Here is a 21,117-nt window from a genome sequence, read left to right on the forward strand (position 1 = left end):
GTTTTCCAGCGCCTGGCTCAACAGGAACCCTCAGGAGGCTAAGAATCAACTCCCTTTAATTTCCAGGTAGCCCAGGCTGAGAGGGACTTGTGGAAAGACCTAGGCCTTAAATGGCCTCAGGATCCGATCCTGTTTAACATTCATCAAATTGTGGTATGTGCTGGAATACATATTAAGAGATTTTAACCAAAAAGTATTCATATTGTAACCATTTATAAACCATTTTAACAGACTCACCTCAGGGATTCCAGAGCCACAGGCATAAGGCGCAAACACCTTGACAAGAGATACGGCAAGGAAGGCAAATAGGAGAGCCCAGAGGACGTACATGAAATAATTGACTATGTAGGCAAAGGCTCCCTGGAACAGGGGGAAAAAGAAGCTTGTTTTAGCCTAGATGGCTTCAGTGAGACATGCAGCTCTTCTGAGTAATGTTTTTTTCAGGAAAAAAAGTCCAAAAAAAAAAAACACCACCACCAAGATTAAATCGTTCAAGACGTTTCTTTCTGAATTGTCAACTACTGAAACACTGTCAGGCCACTTAGTACTGAAAATGAGATGCTTTGCTATACCCAAAGGAAATTTACCATGGATTCTAAGGATGAACAAGGAAAAGAGCAAACTGAAAACCTTGAAACAAAATTCTCTTTCTATATGAGTGCTTTGATGGGTTTTGTAGTCAAATATATATGATTCCATGTCATTTTACCAAGAGTCTTAAGAGCACCCCCTCCCCCTTTTTTGGAATGGCTGAACCTTGGCTTCACATTTCAAGTGAAGAGCAGATCTAAAGTTCCACTAAATTCACCTTTGGCTACGTACCTTGGTGTCAAATTCTCATAGTTTATAGTAACAAAATTTTGAGTGTTTGGTTTTTCTTTACTTTTTTACATTTTTTATTGTATGTATTTAAGGTGTACAACATGATGTTTTATATACATACATAGTGAAATTGTTACTACATTGAAATAAACTTACATGCATATCACCTTCCATAGTTACCTTTCTTTGTATGTGCAGTAAAAGCATCTAAAATCTACTATACAGCATTATTAATTCTACTGTACATTAGCTCTCTAGACTTATTCACCCTACCTTACTGCAAATTTGTACCCTTTGGCTCACTTCTCCCCATTTCCTCCTCCTCCATACCCCACATAACCACCATTCTGCTCTCTGGTTCTGTTTACTCAACTTTCTTTTATAGAGTCCACATATAACTACATCTTCAAGAAAATTTTAGTACCACAGACTCAGCAACAACCATATAAGTAGAAAGTTTTGGACCCTGGCAATACCAGATACAAATAAATAAAATGGAAACAACTATTTTTAAAATGGAAAGAATATACTTTTTGAGACTATTCCCCTGTGATAAACAAAGCATGCCACAAAAGAAATCTAGCTCTGACCAGCAGGAAAGATTCATCCATATTAAAGGGCCTGCAAATAGTCATGTCTTACAAAAAAAGCAATTTTGATTAGGAAGTTATGCTTTACTGGTAGAAATATTAGGAATTGCAACTCACTCAACTTAACATAAAATACAAAACTCAATGGACTTTTGACTTTTCAAAACACAAAACACTATTAAAGTAACTCACTGACCTAGACAAAGAGAACCAGAATGCTCAGGATTTTTCTGAGTTATAAATTTGACACAGGTTTTCCATTATCTTAGGCCCTCAGAGGAACACATGATTGCTATTTCTTTGCCTTTCCAATGTCGCTAAGGAGGAAGAAGACTGCAGAGGTAGGAAACATAGAGGGTAAAGGAGTGAAAGGAAAAGTAACTCAAACTGGCCAGAGGCAGAGACCAGGAGACCAATTTCCCGCCATTTGGAGAAGGCTTCTTAAAACCTAGAGGAGGCCGAGGCAGGTGGATCACGAGGTCAGGAGATCAAGACCATCCTGGCTAACACGGTGAAACCCCGTCTCTACTAAAAATACAACAAAATTAGCCAGGTGTGGTGGCAGGCACCTGTAGTCCCAGCTACTCGGGAGGCTGAGGCAGGAGAATGGCGTGAATCCGGGAGACGGAGCTTGCAGTGAGCCAAGATTGCACCACTGCACTCTAGAGCCTGGGCGACAGAGCAAGACTCCGTCTCAAAAAACAAAATAAAACAAAAAACAAAACCTAGAGGACTCTTTCCCCAGGGAAGGATTTCATTCATAAAAAGAAGAGCTGGAGAAATTTGTCACCAGAGCAAATCTCAAGCTCCAATTTTAAAGTAACTGTTGGAACACTTACACACATATAAAGGGGCAGCATGAGGGAGCCCTGCAGTGATAGAACAGTTCTAAATCTTGACTGTGGTGGTGGTTAAACAAATGTCCACATGGGATAAAATTGCAATGAACTACATGTGTGCGTGCATACACACACACAAAAATACATACATAAATCAATGTGTGTACAACTGGTGAAATAAAGCCTGTGGATTGTACCTATGTCAATTTCCTGGTTTTGCTGTGGTACTACAGTTATGCAAGCTGTTGCCACTGAGAGAGGGAAGGCTCGGGGGAAGGGTACTGAGGATCTCCTTGTACACTGTTTTGCAACTTCCTATGAATCTGTAATTACTTTTGTGTGTGTGTGTGTGTGTGTGTGTGTGTGTGTGTGTGTGTGTGACAGGATCTCATTCCATTGCCCAGGCTGGAGTGCAGTGGCACTATCATTGCTCATTACAGCCTGGATCTCCTGAGTTCAGGGAATCCTCCCACCTCACCTTCCGAGTAGCTGGGACTATAGGTGGTTGCTACCATGCCCAGTTTTTTAATTTTTAGACACAGGGGTCTCACTATATTGCCCAGGCTGGCCTCAAACTCCTGGCCCCAAGGGATCCTCCCTCCTCAGCCTCCCAAAGTGCTGGGATTCCAGGCATGAGGCACACCTCACTCAGTCCTTGGAGGAGAGGGTTTTTTTTTTTTTTTTGAGTTGGAGTCTCACTCTGTCGCCCAGGTTGGAGTGCAGTGGCGCAATCACAGCTCATTGCAACCTCTGCCTCCCAGGTTCAAGTGATTCTCCTTCCTCAGCCTCCCGAGTAGCTGGGATTACAGGTGCTCACCACCACACCTGGCATCTATCTACATCTATCTATCTATCTATCTATCTATCTATCTATCTATCTACACACACACACACACACACACACACACATACACACACACATTTTTTTTTTTTTTTTTTTGTAGAGACAGGGTTTCACCATGTTGGTAGGCTGGTCTCAAACTCTTGACCTCAGGTGATCCACCCACCTCGGCCTCCCAAAGTGCTGGGATTACAGACCACCATGCCTGGCCAATTATGTTTAAAATAAAAGAATCCCCCCAAAAGCAAGGGAAATACACACTCTCTCTCTCTCTCTCTCTCTCTCTCTCTCTCTCTCTCACCCTAAGTCGCAGGACTTCTCAAACTTTTCTACCTAAGTTCTCCTAATCTAGGAGAGAGTAAACAAAGGCATCAGAGTATGGGACAGGGTACCTGGGAGCAGAGCTGAAAGATTTTTTTTTTTTTCTTAACAAGTATGACATTTTGCATTCCATTTTAAATGATTATTTACACATAATTTTTGAAAAAAATGCCAAATATTCAGGAAAAAGTAATGCTCTAGGAAGGCAAATAACGTTTGTCCTATGGTTTCACCTACCCTCTGGCATGCTGACCTTACCCTAGTTTGAGAAGCATAGACCTAAACCCTCTCAAACATACAGCATGTATCTATCCCTTTTATTGAACCCTTTACCTAAGCCAATATGCATAGTCATATATGTATATAAACACTCCTATTTCTATCTTTATTCTTTTCCTATCTTCCTTTTCCCTGGACTGTTTGTATTTCTGTATGTGTGTGCACATGCCACCTCAAATTGTTTGTAGACCAAGGTGGGTAATATAAATGTTTAAAAGTACAAATATACATCCTAGTCTTGTTTCCCTCACTAACAAAATAGATGAGTAGTGAACTAAGATGGTACCTGTCTTTGTTGGCAGAAGTCAGGGTGGAATTGGGAGCTGAGAGTTTTTTTGCTTTGTGTGCTTTTGTTTTCAGTGGGAGAGATCAAACATATAACTGAGTGGTGTAAGAAAGGTAAGGAACTGAAAAATAAGCAAAGTTACCTTAGCATCAAAAAAATGTATGCTAGGCCAAGCACAGTGTCTCATGCCTGTAATCTCAGCATTCTGGAAGGCCAAGGCAGGAGGGTCACTTGAGCCAAAGAGTTAAGAGACCAGCCTAGGCAACACAGTAAGACTCCATTTTTACAAAATAAATAAATAAATAAGTAAGTAAATAATCTAGGTGTGTTGGTGCACACCTTTAGTCCCAGCTACTCCTGAGGAGGATTGGTGGGAGCATTGCTTGAGGCTAGGAGGTCAAGGCTATAGCAGTGAGCTATGGTCGTGTCACTGTACTCCAGCCTGGGTGACAGGGAAAGACCCCGTCTCAAGAAAAAAAAAAAAAGTGCTAGAAGACAAGGACAAATTAAAATATTGATTTGATCACAAAATGGGATGATAGGCAATTTTATTCCTGGGTTTCTGTTATTTTGACATGGAATGCATTGTACTTTTTTCAATGTTCTAATGTAATGCTCAGGGAAAATCACTTTTTGTATCTACATGCATAAACACATTTTTAACCCACTCCATCCTTCATTAGAAATTATAGCTCACCCGTTGGCTGCCTCTGACACTTCTTTTGAAATAATTAGAAAAAAAGAGAAATTCAGTCACACTATGTACTAGTACCAAAGAAGAAACACCAGGCTTATTAAAGCTAACAAAAAACCATTTTAAACATAAGTGTCAAATGACTCCACACATCAGCAGAGATGGAAATAGAGCTGCACTTAAACCACAGAGAAAGGCAGCTGGTACTGGTTCCCCTTTCTGTGGAAAGGAAAATAAAGGAAGATTCCGCAATTGCTGTGAGCACAGTATAAGAAACAAAATAAATGTAAGAATAAAAGTCAATGGCTCATAAAACATCACTACACGTTACCTCATCTGTGCTGATGATAAGCTGGGACCAACTATTCCACTCTGGACATTTGTCTCTCTCTTCAAAGGTGACATGATCAGAGTTCCAGCAACAATGTTCATGGTTAAACCAGAATCCCCCTGTGCATATACCTTCTTTTAAGTCTGTCATCCAATGAGCAGAGATGTCTATCAAACCAGCTAATGAACCTGATTTGTGGGGAGGGAGGGAAAGGCCAAAGTTAAACTGAATCTCAGAAACTGTTCTTTGGTCCTCAGAATAAGCTTTGTCAGAGAAAATGAGGGGAAAGGAATCAAAGCAAGAGATGAGCACATACTTCCCCATTCCACCTGTAACCTCTTTCTCATTGTGTGTTTGCTTGATTTTCACTTATTATCTCTGCACTAAACATTGCCATCTGTAGAATTTCTATATAGAAGGGACTTAGGGAAAGCAAAATGGGTGAGTGGGAGCAAGGGGTTAGTGGGCCTGTCTTTAAGCTGAACTAAGAAGACAAAAACACTATTTTGACTTCAACTTTATGAATACTGATCCATAAAGAGTCAAGTTTATTAAAGATTCTTTTATTCTCACCTATATATATATATATATACAAGATTCAGAAAATGTGAATTGCCCAACATTGAGGAATATTCTATGATGTTTATTTGAGATTGCTTAGAGAGGAGAGCTGACGAAGATTATGGGGAGAAGGGCTAAGCCCTGATAGCAGGATTGTGCTCCATGGACAAGGGAATTTGAGCAATGGCAGGAAGGCATTCTAGGCTAAAGGAGCTTAATTTATCAAAGCACAAACTCTGATGTGCATGGAAGGTGAGATGAAGCTATAGACATGTTGAAGCCTCCTGAACCTAAGACATGAACATCCTGAAGTTTTCTTACTGAGAAAGAGCAAACAGTATTATACACAGAACATTCACCAAAGAAAATGATGAGGAAACGGAATCGTGAACTGGGGTCTTATGCACTGTGGCTAATAGACTGATAGGGTTAAGACAGTTATAGTACTTTAGATTCTGGCCTTCTCATCATTTCTGTCATCCAGATGAAGAAACTCTAGCATAAAGAAATTAAATGGCCCAGAATCATGCTTTAGGGAAACAGTAAAGCCATCATAAAATTCACAGTCTCTGAATTCCCAGACTGTTCCAGCATTCAGACACACTGCTTCTATTGTTGCTCTCCAATGCTTAAAAACAAAATACCCTGTGTGTACAAGGGAAAGAAAAATATTCACTGACCACCTAGTGACAAGAAATACATTAAAAGTTTGAGGATATTATGCCTACATTCCAACAGGCGGGAGGCCATGTCATGTGTATGTTTTGGTAGGTGCTAAAAGTATTAACACAGGTTATTTACATATTTGAAGAATCTAGTCAAATCTAACACATTGTTTGACACCTACTCTTGGCCACTCCGGTCCACAATCTTCTCTGCCTTCTAACTCTTACTGCCTGGATTCAGAAAATTACCATGATGTTATACAGTTTGGCTTATTCTCTGGTTGTTTCATGTGTGCATGTCTTATTTCACCTAACACTGGTACCCTCAATCCTGTCTTCTCCTTCTACCTCTCCTCCTCCCCAGAGTCAGTTCTTCTCTGGTTACAAATTTTATTAGGTTTCCCCTACCCTGAAGAATAAAATGCTGTCCCTTGTCCTTGTTGTCATTTCAAGCCTTTACCTTTCCTCTCTCTCCTATGACTACCAAAACTTCTACAGTGGTTGCCTTCCCTTGAAATCTATTAGGTTGGTGCAAAAGCAATTGCGGTTTTTGCCATTAAAAGTAATGCAATTACTTTTGCACCAACCGAATAGATTTAGCTCCTAATATTTTTCTGAGATGGCTTTTCAAGGCAACTGCTGTGTTCCTAACTGCTAGGTCATATAATCTTTTCTCAGCCATCTTCCTTCTCCTCGGCCTCTCTGCAATACTTAGCATTACAGACCACCCAGTCTATTATTAGGCAGCTCCAAACAGCCAGACCATGTTCTCTCTCCTGTAAGAGCCAGAAGGGGCAGAGTTAACACCCCAGGCCATGGGTTGGCAAACTATAGCCCAAGTGCCAAATCCTGCCTATCTCCTATTTTTGCAAATAAAGTTTTTCTGGTCACAGCTAGGCTTGTTTGTTTACCTATGGTCTATGGCTGCTTTCATGCCACATCAGCAGAATGGAGTGGGTGCTACAGAGAACACTTGACCCACAAATCCTAAAATATTTACTATCTGGCTTCTTTACAGCATAAGTTTGCCAATCCCTGCCCTACACAATTTTTGAAAACCCAGCTATAGATAAGCCATTCCTCATTTGCTACAGTCACGTTCTACTTCATGGCTCATGAAGTATTCTCTCTTGGTAACGGCAGCGGCAGCAACACTAACAACTGGCTGCTGTGCTTAATAAGTGCTATTATGTGCTATATCTCATTTAATCCTCACAGCAAACTTCTAACATAGGGACTTTATCACCATTTTACAGAGCAGTAAACTAAGGCTTCCAGGGGTTAAGAAACTTGCTCAAAGCCACAAAACTATCAAGTGGTGGGGCTTGGATTCAAATCCAGGTGCCTAAAACTAGAGCATCTACTTGCTGTTAACTACCACTGTATACCTTCCACCTCCAGGTTTCCACCTAACTTCTCTTTCAGCTCAAGATTACAGATTTGCCTAGGCCCTATCCTTTAATGCCATAAGGACACACCTCTTACCATCTCTACCTAGTGTTCTTGGCCCTCTGCTTCCTCCACTGGGTGAGAAACCTTCTTGGGAACTTGGTTGAAAGCTGTATTTGTACAGCAACTATACCATTTTTAGTGAGACTGTATATTATTTGGAGTGGCGGGGGAGATTGATGGAGTTTATAGGGCAAGGTGGCACCATTCCACCCCCAGCCACTATGAAAGAATGAGATCATAAGCTTCTTGGGAGTATGAGCCATATCTTACATGCTTTTCTGCATCACCAAATGAGAGAGTAGATGTTTAAGAAACACCCACAAAATGTCTCAGGAAGTCCTCTTCCACATCTTATCTCCTAAAACCCATGCAGTATATATTTAAGAAAAAAAAAAAAACTGTCTCCAACAGAAGGGCTCTTCCTCAAAACAAGCACCAAAGGGCTAACATCACCTTAAAATGGATACAGTATTTTATAGTGTACAAAATACATTTAAATGCATTTCCTCATTTATTTAAGGTAAGAATTGCAGGTATTAGTACCCTTTACAGATGGGGACATTGAGCTTCTACAAGGTTCACCAGCAATTCATTTAAGGTAGAAAAATAGGAAAACACAGTACCTGACTCAGCTCAGGACTTACGGGAGAGACATACCACAATTTTAGGAGATTTGTTTTGAAAACTAACAGTTTACCATACCTGATAAAAGCCCAATAAGGAGCATCAACAACCAGCCGGAAAAAGCATCACTCACACTGTGAATTAAGGCCCATGTTGACTCTTTGCTTTTATTGGTAATCTAGGGGAAAATGAGAAAACATTGGTACACTCTACACACACCCTTTTTTCACTTAAAAACTGTTCAACAAAGAAACACAAAGACAAATCACTGGAGAATAGAGACCAATTTAGAGCTACTTTTCACATAATCTTTAGCTCAACCAGTTTCACTAACAACTTTTGAGGTTTACTGAAACCCCACCTTCATCTACAGTATTGTAATGCCCGCAAAACCCTTATTCAGAGCTTCCGCCCAAGCTGCTCATTTCTTACAGCATCAACTTGTTTTGCTTATTGCAGTGGTATCTTTCTGTCCTGGACATCAGATATTCCAAGGACAATCTCTTGACTCACAGCAAATAGTTTCAATGTTTTTCAAATAATAAACAAGCACAGGCTTATTTGAGTGATAAAAGTACAAATTGAGGCTTAATACCTGGGGGCTGTGGTTCAGGTCAGGCAAATTCCCAGACTTAATCCCACAAACCTCTAATTGTACAGTGGTCACAGATACTAAGTGATAGCAACAATGTATCAAAAACCTGCTGGTAACATCAAGGCTATCAGGAGGTGCAGAAAGTTTTATCTTTTAAGTCCTAGACTTAACAATTTAACCCTTCAGGGCCTACATTTTAAAAATCAACATTCTGACAGTTTTGTCACTGGTACCTCCCCTTTCTCTGTACCTCTATTTCTTATCTTTGAAATGGCAACTTAGTTACCCCACCTCATCTACAGTAATGTCACAATCAATCAATTATTCTGAAAATTTCAAAAGCATTTTTTAAAATAGTTTTGACCTGTGACTCTAAGTTTCCAATTTCAGTACTGGAAAGGAACAGTTACATTTTTCCCTGTGACACTGTTTCCCTTCTGATAATGAACAGTTAATGCAAAAAAAAAAAAAAAAAAGCTCCCTTGGGCTATTTGATAAACACAATTTAACTGGTTTTGGATTACTAATTGGCATAATTTGCCTCAGATGCAACCATTAATATAAAAGGAAGTGTGCACTTGTCATATTACAGGTGACTCTCATAATCTGGATAATATGTTGAATATGCAACTGATGACAAACTGGTAAATTACAGATGGCAGAAATTCTAAAGCCTGCCTGATGAATTGATACATAACGATAAAAAGAATATGTGTATATGTTCCCAAATGGCAGAAATCTTATGAAAAACATGAAATGCTTTATAGTGATCAACTTTTCGAGTTGTGGCAAGAAAACTCAGTGGAATCACCAAATATCCAAGGATTAAGAAGGAATTTCTCAAAACCTATACTTGGGACAACCAGACTCCTGGGTTCAGGTGGTCGTGAGAAAACCAGTCAGGAGCTGGAAAGGCTTAAGAATGAAAGGCAATCTCCATCTGACTACTCAAGACATTTGCTTGGTTCTAAGAGGAGGAAATCATGAACTTGGGAGAGAATGGGGCAGCTTAAAAAATCACATTTCAAATCTGGAGTCCAAGCAGAAATAGTAAGAAAGAAAAAAAAATAGTAATATCTATTGTGGGTTGAAGAAGTGACTCACCAGAGAACCACCTACTGAGAATCTCTGGGGTTGGACACCTATTTTTTTTAATAAGCTCTCCATGTGGCCCTTCTACAAACCAGAAATTGTGATTCCCTAATTTAAATGATAGACAGCAACAAGTTAAAGGCAAAATGACCTTGGCAGGTCTCTCTGAGAAGTTTTCACAGTACTTCAAAAAGAGAGAAGTGGGGAAATCCTCTTGCTAAATTCAAAAGAACCTGTGCCATAGCAGGTACTTATGTACCATAGCAGGTACCATAGATGGTACTTACGTACCATCTATTACCTATCACATTAAGTTAATGTCCCCAATTTGAATTTAACTGGTCTTGTGGTTTTGTTGGAGTTGAAAGCATAAGTTTACTTTGGTTTTATGGTTGCACAAGAGCAATAATCCCAAGGAGTTTACTTTGTAAACTCAGTAAACACTAGGGCTCTGAGATTTTTTTTCTTTTATTCCTTTAACAGAAAATCATTTACTTTTCTTTGTTATGAATATCCTGCATTAAGGAAAAAACCATAAAAGAGAGATGAGATGGGAAAGGAAGATCTTTGACATTTATTTTGCCACCTTCCTCCAAGTTTGTTTTCACCTCTCTTCAGAGGCATCTATATCCCTTTTTGCTGTAAGGATCCTTTTCAACTATTTACTATAGGAAGATAAATCATTAAATACAATTTTTAAAATTTAGGATAAAAATTATGTGCAAGCACCAACATGGCACATGTATACATATGTAACAAACCTGCACGTTGTGCACATGTACCCTAGAACTTAAAGTGTAATTAAAAATATTATGTGCAAGTTGTCTTTAAAAACAAATTTAAAAATGAAACCCTATATTGCCAACAGAAACCAGATTCAGTCACACCCAGGGCTGAAGAAAGGAAAGAATAGAAAGAATATGTATCTTCAATTTCTTCCCCTGTATTTCCTAACACTTACCCAAGTGTCATCTTTTGTCTTACCTCTCGGTGCCTATCCCGGTCTCGAGACTTCTCTCTCACCCAGTCAATTGTATTGAAATCATCATAGGTCCCTACACCAGGGATTGGCTCCTCCAAGAAGTCCATGATCCTATTTGAATAACCTATTCCTCCACCATTGTACGACTTGTCCTCTGTATTGAACAAGAAACAGACATTAGTACTTCAGAAACTCTTAACATTTTTAACACGTTCTTTTTGGTTCCAAAAGGCAGGCCCTTAAACTATCAGATGACTACAGTTGGGGTTGATAAAGAAATACAGTCACCTGGTAGGAACATCCATTACATTCAGAGATTTCTGTGGTGTAGGCACAAAATGATGAGTGGCTAAAGGCAGTGTGAATGGAAAGCGACAGATGAGAGTGACAGTACAAAGAGAGAAACAACAGGAGTTGATGCGCAATGGGAAAGGATTTATGAAACAAAAGACAAAAAGGAGGTTGGAGCAGCTTAGGTATTTCAGTTTATGGAAGGAAGCGAAAAGGGTCAAAGGCACTTGCAGCCATATCACATCAAGAACCATTTTACATTTATAAGGCAATAATTCAATCCTATGAAGTGGTTTTTGCCTGACTGGGGACTCCAAATAAAGCATGTGGGCCTCTTCACAAGTTAAGTTCGCTGGAATGTACAAATTTCCCTTCAATAGGTATAAGACTTGATCTCTGACGTAACAGGCTTGTAGGAACTCTAAGTATGTCAGCACAGTCTAAGATTTACAAGCAGAGATTTAAAGAACAGTGCATGATTCAGTGATTAAATGTCCCTCTCTGATCCTTCAACTGGAAGAAACATATCCACCTGCCCACCCACCATAGTCCCTTATCTACTTTGCTTTGGGTACTTTTATTACAATTACTTCTGTGCATGCTTTATCTTCCTTTCTAGACTAGAAGCTCTTTGCTGGTAGCCCGACATCTGATTCATCGTTCCCTTCTCTACGGTGTCTAGCACATATCTAAGAATCAGTAAATATCAGCTGAACCAAAATTTGTTTGATGAACGGTGGGAATGGGGGAGAAAGTTTTAAACTCACAAGCTATACTCACACAAGGCTTAAACTTGACAAAATATTTCAGCAACATCATCTGATGGAATAAGATTTTGCTATTAAACACAAAATACAAAACAGTACTGAGGAATCTATGCAAATGCACACTGGGGAAAAGTGCAGAGTAATGTCATCATTTAATTCACCCAGCCAAAGCTCACATTTGCAGCACCAACCTTGGCAGGGACAAGGCTTCCTCCAGACTGTTTGGTAATGAATCCCTCTGCAGAGGAGGCCCAAGTGGGCCTGAACTGACTCCCTCTCCTCCCATCTGTATCCCCATCTTCACTGTAAACTCCAAACAGACAACTTTAGCACTCTTATGGGGAAAGTTTGAAGGAACACCCCAAGCTGTACTTACAATTGTTTGACCAATTGTAAGTCTTCTGAATACTTAAGTCAGCACGCCTTTCACAGGCAAGGTGCATACTTGAAAGAAAAAACTCTGCAGAGTCCAAATCATCTGTAGGGTGGGGGTGGGGTGGGCGTGGAGTGGAAAAGGTGAGCAAGTTAATCTTAAAACCCCAAACCAAAGTCCTTTCCATATCTTCATTCGTACCTGACTGTAAAATGGATGGCTGCTGAATCACCAGCCCAGCATTTCCTATCATGTCAGTGTCATACCGATAAAGATGAAAGCTGGTGTGTTTCTTGAGAGCTTAGAGGGAAAAAGCCAGCTAGAAAATGAGCGCAGAAAGAGGATAAAGTATGTATGTGTGGAGGTGGGGGAGGGCAAGCTGTTTCAATTCTCAAGTCCCATGCTGACATGAACACAGGACACCAAACAACCAGATATTTACTTTTTAAGGCAGGTTAATGCTCCAGTTGAATTTGCTCTGGTTTAAGAGTTTTCCTTTCAGAAGGGGAAAAACAGGATTTTGTGAAACTGATTTTAAAAATCATCTGATAGCTGTCTAATGTTACACTATCTATCAAATGAGGCCCCCACCTTTAAGAATATTAAGGCAAAATGAAGATCTGCAACAGCTTCTAGCAGGAAAGAAAGAATCCTATTACATCACTAGGTAACATGAGCACCGCATCCTCCTCCTTTGTAGTCCGGTTTCCTTAGAAACGCAATTGTCAGGCCCCTCTCAAAGAGCAGGCAGTGATTAGAATCCTACAACAGACTGTGTGCGATTCTCCAGACCCCCTGCTCCCGGGGGGCATGCTTCAGTCCTTGGTCGGGCTCAAGTCTGCTTACCTTCAATCACAGTTTTCTTTTTTTCTGCCTCAAGGAAGAAATAACCTTGGCAGCCCGCATTTGGTCATTTAGGTTGGGGAGCTGTTACAAAAGAAGCCCCAGTCTGAAGTGCTTTAGAAGGGCACTTGCTGCATTCTCTGCCTTTCACAGCAACAAACGCCACCTAAAGAACTACCAGTGTTCCCTGGCGGTCAGAATGTGATGTCACTGCTGGAGTCACGTGACCAGACCTTTGGACCAGCCTGGGAGAAAGGAAGATTTTTAACCAGGCACAGAAGCCTTAAAGATGTAGTCTCATCTAAACAAATGCCATCAAACTGGTGGCAGTCGGGTCAGCTCAGGAAACCTGGGTCCAGACAAGTCTTAATCTTCATTTAGCAGAAAGTCCAAGAAGGCAAAGTAGAAATACCCAAAAGAATTTAGAGTTACAGGGGTCCTAAGTATAAAAGGGAGAAAAGCAAATATAAAAAAGGCTTTTTAAAAAATACACTGGATAGCAACAACGTGGGTAAAGTCTCACAAACCTAATGTTGAGTGAAAGATACCAGACACAAAAATGCACACAACATTCATTACGATTCTATGCCTCTAAGTTCAAAAACAGACAAGCAAGTTATATCATTTTAGAATACAAACGTAAGTGATTACATTTCAAACAGAAGCAAGGAAATGGCAAAAGACAAGACAGAAGCTATCCAGAGTAGAGGACTGCCGTGTGGGAGGGGCACATGGCAAGGGCAGGGCTTCTGGAATGCTGGTCATTTTTCTTGATCTGGGAGGTGGTTTACCTGAGCGTTCACTTAATAATTATTCTTTAAGCTGTACACATGTTTTATGCTTCATGTACAAGTCATAATTAAAGAAAAATGTGAAAAACTGAACTGCATGTGAACTTACTATACAAGGTCGGTTCTTTAACAGCACCTCATCACTTTGAAAACCCAGAGTATAGTCAAGAAAATGAGTTGTTTCTGAGTAGTAATGCTCTACCCAGAAAGCAACGACAACTCCGATACTCATTAATCCAACCTGGATGAAAGTAGCTATTTTAGCCTGACAATAAATTCACTATGATGCTTCCATGGTTTTAAAGGGTTGTGAAGGCTATTTTAAAGCAGGTCTTAATTAATTGCACAATAAGGCCAGTTCGGTAAAGAAGAATAAAACTGCTATCTCCCAACTCCCTAAATTGGGAGGATTCCCTAAGGGAACGTGAAGGACAGCCACTGTTAAATATTAACCCAGTCACAGTGTGCTGTAATAATTGGACCCTATGTGTAGAGCTTTGAAATGGTATTACTCGCATCAATTCTTAAGGTTCGATATGCCCTGAAATGTTAATACAACAAAACTTTATGAAATGTGAGGCATTGCATGAGACCTGTATGCTTTCAGTTCATCATTGTTACATTATCTCAGCCACTTGATGAACTAATCTAGCATTAATTAAGGAGAAGGATTGAAAATGAAGTGGCAACTGATTGTATTAAGTGGCCATGAGCTACATTGCTTCTTAAAGCAAAAACCATTTGTGGCCCAACTGTGACTGTCTTATTTGATTAAACTTTTAGCAAAGTATGTCTATCTCACTCAAAGAGGGTAATGTGCCCAACCTCTAAAGCCTCCTTCCAAGTTGCTCATTTGTAAACACAATTTTACCTGTAACAGTATCTGAAGACCACTACAGAATTCACTCGTATTATCTAGTATGATTTACATTATCTGTTAGATTATTTTACACTTTAGCAGCTATAGTATTTAGCAGTCAATTCAGCAAAGATACTATCTTTTTTGATACATAAAAATGTATAGTTCTATGGATTGCATGGCTGGTGCCATGTTATTAACTTTTAATGAAAGTTCATGTGTTTCTCAAATGCTTTATCAGCACTTCCAAGGGAGGCACTTTTTTTTTTATTCCATGTACAGTTACTTCCTTTGAGCACTAGAGGGCTGGTGGTTATGATTCAGTCCTCATACTAAATAAGATTTAATTACAATTTAGATTAAGAAATAAGGCACCAGTATCAGAGTTTGACATGCTTTATTTCTTTTATTCTTTTCTACCCTCCATGCTTTCTCTGGCAAATTTGCCATCTTTAGTGTGTGTTCATTATACAGACTGCTCAGTGGAGGTCAATTGATATTATTGTGAAAATCAGATAAAGAAATTCTTACCAATTTTTAATGCATCCTATGATAAAAATGCAATAATAGAATATTTTGAGATAAGCAGAATACTTTCTGAAACACTGATCTGACCAGACTATTTCCCAATTTTTACAATGCCAGTGGCCCCTGCGCAATATTTTGAAAACTTTTAGCACATGAAGACCTCTAAATGGTTAACTGACACAAGTGCAGACTGTGAATTTAAAAATATTCATCCTACTTTTTAGAATAGGAAAAACAATATATTTTAAAATGTATAATAATGATGATGATGACAGCCATTGCTACTATTTTAGGTTTCATCAATGAAAAGGTTTAACTTGTTCACACACTTTCATCAAGATATCTATAGCTGACTTGATGACAAACAGCTTAAGTCGTTGGTCATATTCCACATCTAGCTGGTTTCTTTTCTTAGCATTTTTAAAACTTAGTAGAAAAAAATAGGCCGGGCGCGGTGGCTCAAGCCTGTAATCCCAGCACTTTGGGAGGCCGAGATGGGCGGATCACGAGGTCAGGATATCGAGACCATCCTGGCTAAAACGGTGAAACCCCGTCTCTACTAAAAAATACAAAAAAACTAGCCGGGCGTGGTGGCGGGCGTCTGTAGTCCCAGCTACTCGGGAGGCTGAGGCAGGAGAATGGCGTGAACCCGGGAGGCGGAGCTTGCAGCGAGCTGAGATCCGGCCACTGCACTCCAGCCTGGGTGACAGAGCGAGACTCCGTCTCAAAAAAAAAAAAAAAAAAAGAAAAAAATAAATTTTTAAAATTTAACTGTCAAGAATGGCAGCAGAAATGATCTACCCATCAACTAATGATGCGCAAAGTAACGAAATGCAAAAGGTTTTTCAAAACACAATGCATTAAGAGCTAAGTTTCTGGCGTGTAAATATGCTGCCAAGGAAGGCAGAGTAAAATTAAACAATGAGCCCACGTGTCAGGTTGGGGTACTTAGGTGAGTTTAGATTTTTGACTCTATAAGAAAAAAAAAATAAAACTTATTTCAAATTTTGAAGGCATAGTAAATGTTATATATAAAATAACTTAATGTTCTAACAGAAAAATTATTCAAGTTAAAGTACAATTAGATCTCAACTTGAATGACAGAACAAAAAGCCCCCAAAAGGCTAATTTGCATTGCCTGAGTCCAGGAAAAACGTACAGTAAACCAGTCAGAGAAAAAAGTCAACATTGAAACAGCTTTCCCGTAGGGTTATACTCAGGTCTAAGACTTAACAACAGGTCTTTAGAAACACACTGCTTGAATGAGCAGGCATATAAATGAATGTATTTAACTCAGTTCCCATTATGGAAACCACTTTCTAATTTTTTTTCTAAAAATCACATGATGCTTTAAACTGGAAAACCCCTTAAAACAAGAAAAAAAAAAATCTGTTGAGAATAATGTTTATTTAAATCCCTAACCAATATGCCATTAGAAATTTACCTAGGGGGCTGAACAGTAACTGATTAAGTGAACCAGTTAAACACTAACAAAAACACAAGGGGAAAAAGGATAGGAAGAAATCTCACGCACAGACCTTGAAGTACTGCTTTAGTAATATTACAGCTGCATGAGGGCTCACTAATTGGCAACAGCCTAAGGAAATAAATAAGCACTCAAAGAAATGGGGCAGGGCTATTGGTATATATCACAGGACTTGAAAACAGTCCCGTTAAAAAATGTATTTCAGTTTTACAGGGATATATTGTATTTTTGCAAGGCTGGAACCACATGTATAAAAAATTCAACATCATGCCTAGCACACATCAGCAGATATTCATCCTGTGGTCATTTAAACTTTACTTGCATTCAACAGCAAATACTAAGAGCCTATTATATGCCACTTCTTACTTCCATACCTGCACCCTGCTTCCCTTCTTGTACTGGTTCATCCATTCTAGATCTTCCAGTAAGTCACATAAACTCTTTCACATCCCATTTCACCTATTTGTCTGATAGTACATTATAGCAGAAGCCCTGATAATTAATCAACATTTGTAGGAACTTTCTATCTAGCAACTTGTGCCTTCATTTTGCTTCTATTTTGTTTTCCCACTTAACTAAGTCCAGGGTCAAAAAGCAAATGTTGTTGGAGTAGCCCTCCTATCTAAGTCCTGGATAGTATCTATCCAAGACCACATTATGCTTTAGTATACTCTTAGTCGACCCCTGGGACACTTATTCAGGGCAGCTATACTGTTGGTATGCATCTATATGCCATACCAGTTTGCTAAATACTGAAATACTTCAGTAGCTACAGATAAATAACCACTTTTTTCCTGAGGACTCTCCTCCCCCACCTCACCCTACCCTAGAAACTCCTGAACTTACCCATGATCCAGCAAATGGAATACCAGGAGGCTCCAGGACACTGCCCCAGTGCTATGTCTGACAGCCAATCTGATTGGGCAGTGCCTGCGTTGTTTTGAATCTCATCCCTGCACTCATTTCATTTAGTGATCCACTGCTTTGGTTCCTGTTTATAGCAAGTTAAAACTTGGAAGGTGTCTAACACGCAGGAAGGACAACAAAGAAGAGACTCTATCCCGACTCTGCTGAGAACTAGGCAATAAAAGGCGTGGTGAAGGCTGTGGGAAATGGAACTGCAAGAACCCCAACAAATCTATTATATCGAAATGAAGTTTGAGAGTTATGAGAAAAATACAGGAAGGTTGGGCACGGCAGAAAGGCATATGGAAAGCTGTGGAGACAAGCATGAATTCAGATTCTAACACCTCCTTCTGACTCTTTATTCCCAGTGGATACAGCTCCATCTTCACTGGGTTGTAGATATTTGCTTGGGGTGTATCTCTTGTAGCCCTCTTATTCCCAGCATCTGCTCAAATCTGGAAGTTCCTGACTCAACTCACTTTCATGGCCAGTGGAACCAGCGTGCTAATTGACAGAGTTATCAAAGTAACCAAAACAGCATGAGGACTTTGGCTTGGTATCTGCAGGCTCCCACTGGACTAAGATGCCACAGAAAGCAATGTAGCAATGAAGTAAAGGGGCTAGATTTGACAAAATTGCTGAGAGGGCTCTCCACAAAAAGTAAACAGTGCCCTACTCCCTTACTTATTCTTCATTCCTTCCTTCTCAATTGTACACAATTATGGGACTGTCAAGAGAATGGGGAATGTCATGGGTAGGGAGACACTGCCCTAAAATGCCTATTACATACCACAGTGTTGGGAAATCCTTTGGGTAGCATGATCCTGCCTAATAACTTCTAATTATTGTTTAGAACTGGAATTCTCCAGTTCTGTCCTAAGTCTACGTTAGTTTCTATCAATTTCCAAAAGGAAACTGGGCACACGAGACTAGCAATTATTCTTTAGTGGCGGGGGAGGGGGGGTGGAATTTCAAGAGAGAAAAATACCAATCGTGAAATTCTCCTTGGATTCATAGGAATTGTGTGATGTCATGGACAGAAAAATAAGTTTCAAAAAAGCATATATATATCTCATGTGGGAATTACCCTTAAAGACACAGTTGCACCCGTGCACACCAGTGTATGTGTGTTATTCATTGCAGCACTGTTTGTAGTAGCAAAAACCCAGAAACAATAGAATTATCTACTAATAGGGAAATAGTGCAAGGAAAGAAGTAGACTGGTGTGTAGTGAAATAGAAATGTATTCCAGACATATTATGTGAAAAAAGCAAGTCACGAAATAAGAAGAATATGTCTTTTTTTATTTTTTTATTTTTTTAATGTGTGTCTGTATATGTGACTGGATAGAGAAAGAACTGGAAGGATCATACTGAATTCTTTTTGGTGGTTGTCTCTGGAGTGGGAAGAACAGGGGAGACTTTCACATTTTAAAAACCTGTGTATTGTTTGAATCTTTTATAGTGAGACATATTTATGAGTTATATAAGTGATTTTGAAAAGAAAAAATACTAGCAATGCAACTGGAAGAGTAGAGACAGGACACTGCAAGGAGCAGACCTATGTTCTGGAAGGCAGATTACTGGGATACTTGTGGACAAAGCAGGTGATAGTTTCTGGTGAACACCAAGAGGGAAAGCCCTGAGAGGAAGGCGGCTTATTCAGTTTTTAAACAAGAACAAAGTGTGATCAGACCTATTATCCTGCAGTGAGAAGATGTGGATTCCAATCCTAGCTCCATAACTCACTAGTTGTGTCACCTCGGGCAACTGCCTTACTCTCTGTGAGTTTACAGGTTTGCCATCTGTAACATGAAGGGATATTAGCAAGTATAATGTTGAGGTCCCTTCCAAATTCATACTCTATCATTTAAGAGTTGATTTTTTGTTTGGTCACTCATATATTGGATTGAATGACTTCTGAGAGGCCCTTATCTTTAAGGAATTCCAAATGATATTTTGATTGCATAGCTAACTGAGAATGCTCTACTGGCAAGATCATAAAATGGTGCTACCAATCATTAGAAAAGAAAGGTAAGACTCAGCTCATCAGCGAGGTACAGGACTATCTAGTATCTCACTGAGACCCAACATTTCTGGCATATGGTTAACTACACAGAGCTATACCCATATGGCTACAGTATCTCTGGATTACCTGGTAGCCTCAGATCTTAGAAACATATGGTGCATACCCCCTGAGGCATTACAGCAACCCCTTCCTCTACCATGTGTCATAAATTGGAACAAAGTGGAGCCAAAAAATATATTTCCTTCAAGAAGGGACCAAAGTGGTTTTATCAAATGAAAATGGGGAACCTCTGGATTCAGCTCCTGCAAGCAAAGAGCTTAGAAGTTATTACTCTCATCCTTACAACAACAAAAGGTTGGATAAACCAAAAAAAAAAATCAATGGTCTTCCTTGGACCCATAGGAGAACTGAGGATGCAGAGGAAACTGCCACCCCAAAATCTGAAGAGACAAGCTTATTCAAAGAGACACAGCTGAGATCTGCTTACCTGGAGTAGAAATGGCTGGAGCTGGTAGAAACACAAATGGCAACTTGAACAAGCTGCTGAAGGCTGAGTGTGGACTAGTGTGAGTACAAAAAACTCCTGGGGACCACAGTCTTAGCGGAGCTCCTACACCAAAGCTCTACCTCCAGGAATCCCACCAAGTTTTCACAGTGAAGATCTAAGAATCCCTCCTGGCTCTGACAAGGGGAGGGAAAGAGATATCATTGTGAAATTTGCCAGAGATTTCTCCGTAACAAAGGCCTCAGGGGAAAATACTTTGCCTGAGCCTTATCCTGGTTGGGAGAAGGACATTCCTTCCACTCCCACCCCCTCTAGCCTTCTTATCTCACCTAAAGCAGGGGAATATACTCAACAGGGTACAGGGCTTCAAGTAAACACATTGGGAATGTTGCAGTCAAAGAAGAGAGTAGAGGGCAGGGAGGACAAAAAGCTATACTACTGGAGAAAAATGTATGAAGGTCATAGCCACAAAACACAGTTCCATCAAACAGTGATGTTTAATCAGAGCATTATAAAATTACCACCTCCCCCATACTTCACCACCACTTCAACAGGGCTCAAGTATACTAACAGTGGATCACAGCTGAAAGAGCTGCAAGACACAGACTCTCTAGAGGAATTGTCCTCAGGGAAACTCACAATCAAGAGGAGAGACAAAAACAAGGACACTAGAGGAATTTGAAGCCTCTGGTGCCTAGTTACACCAAACATGAAATACAGCCCAAGTCCTAGCCAGTTTGCTGTAAATCCCAACACAATGGAATTG

General features: G+C 39.8%; 1 protein-coding gene across 4 annotated transcripts in view; it reads right to left on the bottom strand.

Annotated features, from left to right (window-relative positions):
• The window catches only part of LOC105493942 (chloride voltage-gated channel 5), a 164,312-nt gene that overhangs the window by 18,255 nt on the left and 124,940 nt on the right, over positions 1-21,117 (bottom strand). For 3 of the 4 annotated variants that reach the window (XM_011761975.2, XM_011761976.3, XM_011761974.3), the window contains 4 exons: positions 10,977-11,128; positions 8,384-8,483; positions 5,004-5,191; positions 238-360 (listed from right to left, as the gene is read on the bottom strand). In XM_011761975.2, the coding sequence (XP_011760277.1) occupies positions 238-360; positions 5,004-5,191; positions 8,384-8,483; positions 10,977-11,128 (563 nt within the window). Of the gene's footprint in view, positions 1-237; positions 361-5,003; positions 5,192-8,383; positions 8,484-10,976; positions 11,129-13,251; positions 13,865-21,117 lie in introns of those variants that run through there. The other variant, XM_011761977.3, reaches the window with a different exon arrangement.

Source organism: Macaca nemestrina, chromosome X (assembly GCF_043159975.1).
Source record: "Macaca nemestrina isolate mMacNem1 chromosome X, mMacNem.hap1, whole genome shotgun sequence".
Lineage (NCBI taxonomy): Eukaryota > Metazoa > Chordata > Mammalia > Primates > Cercopithecidae > Macaca > Macaca nemestrina.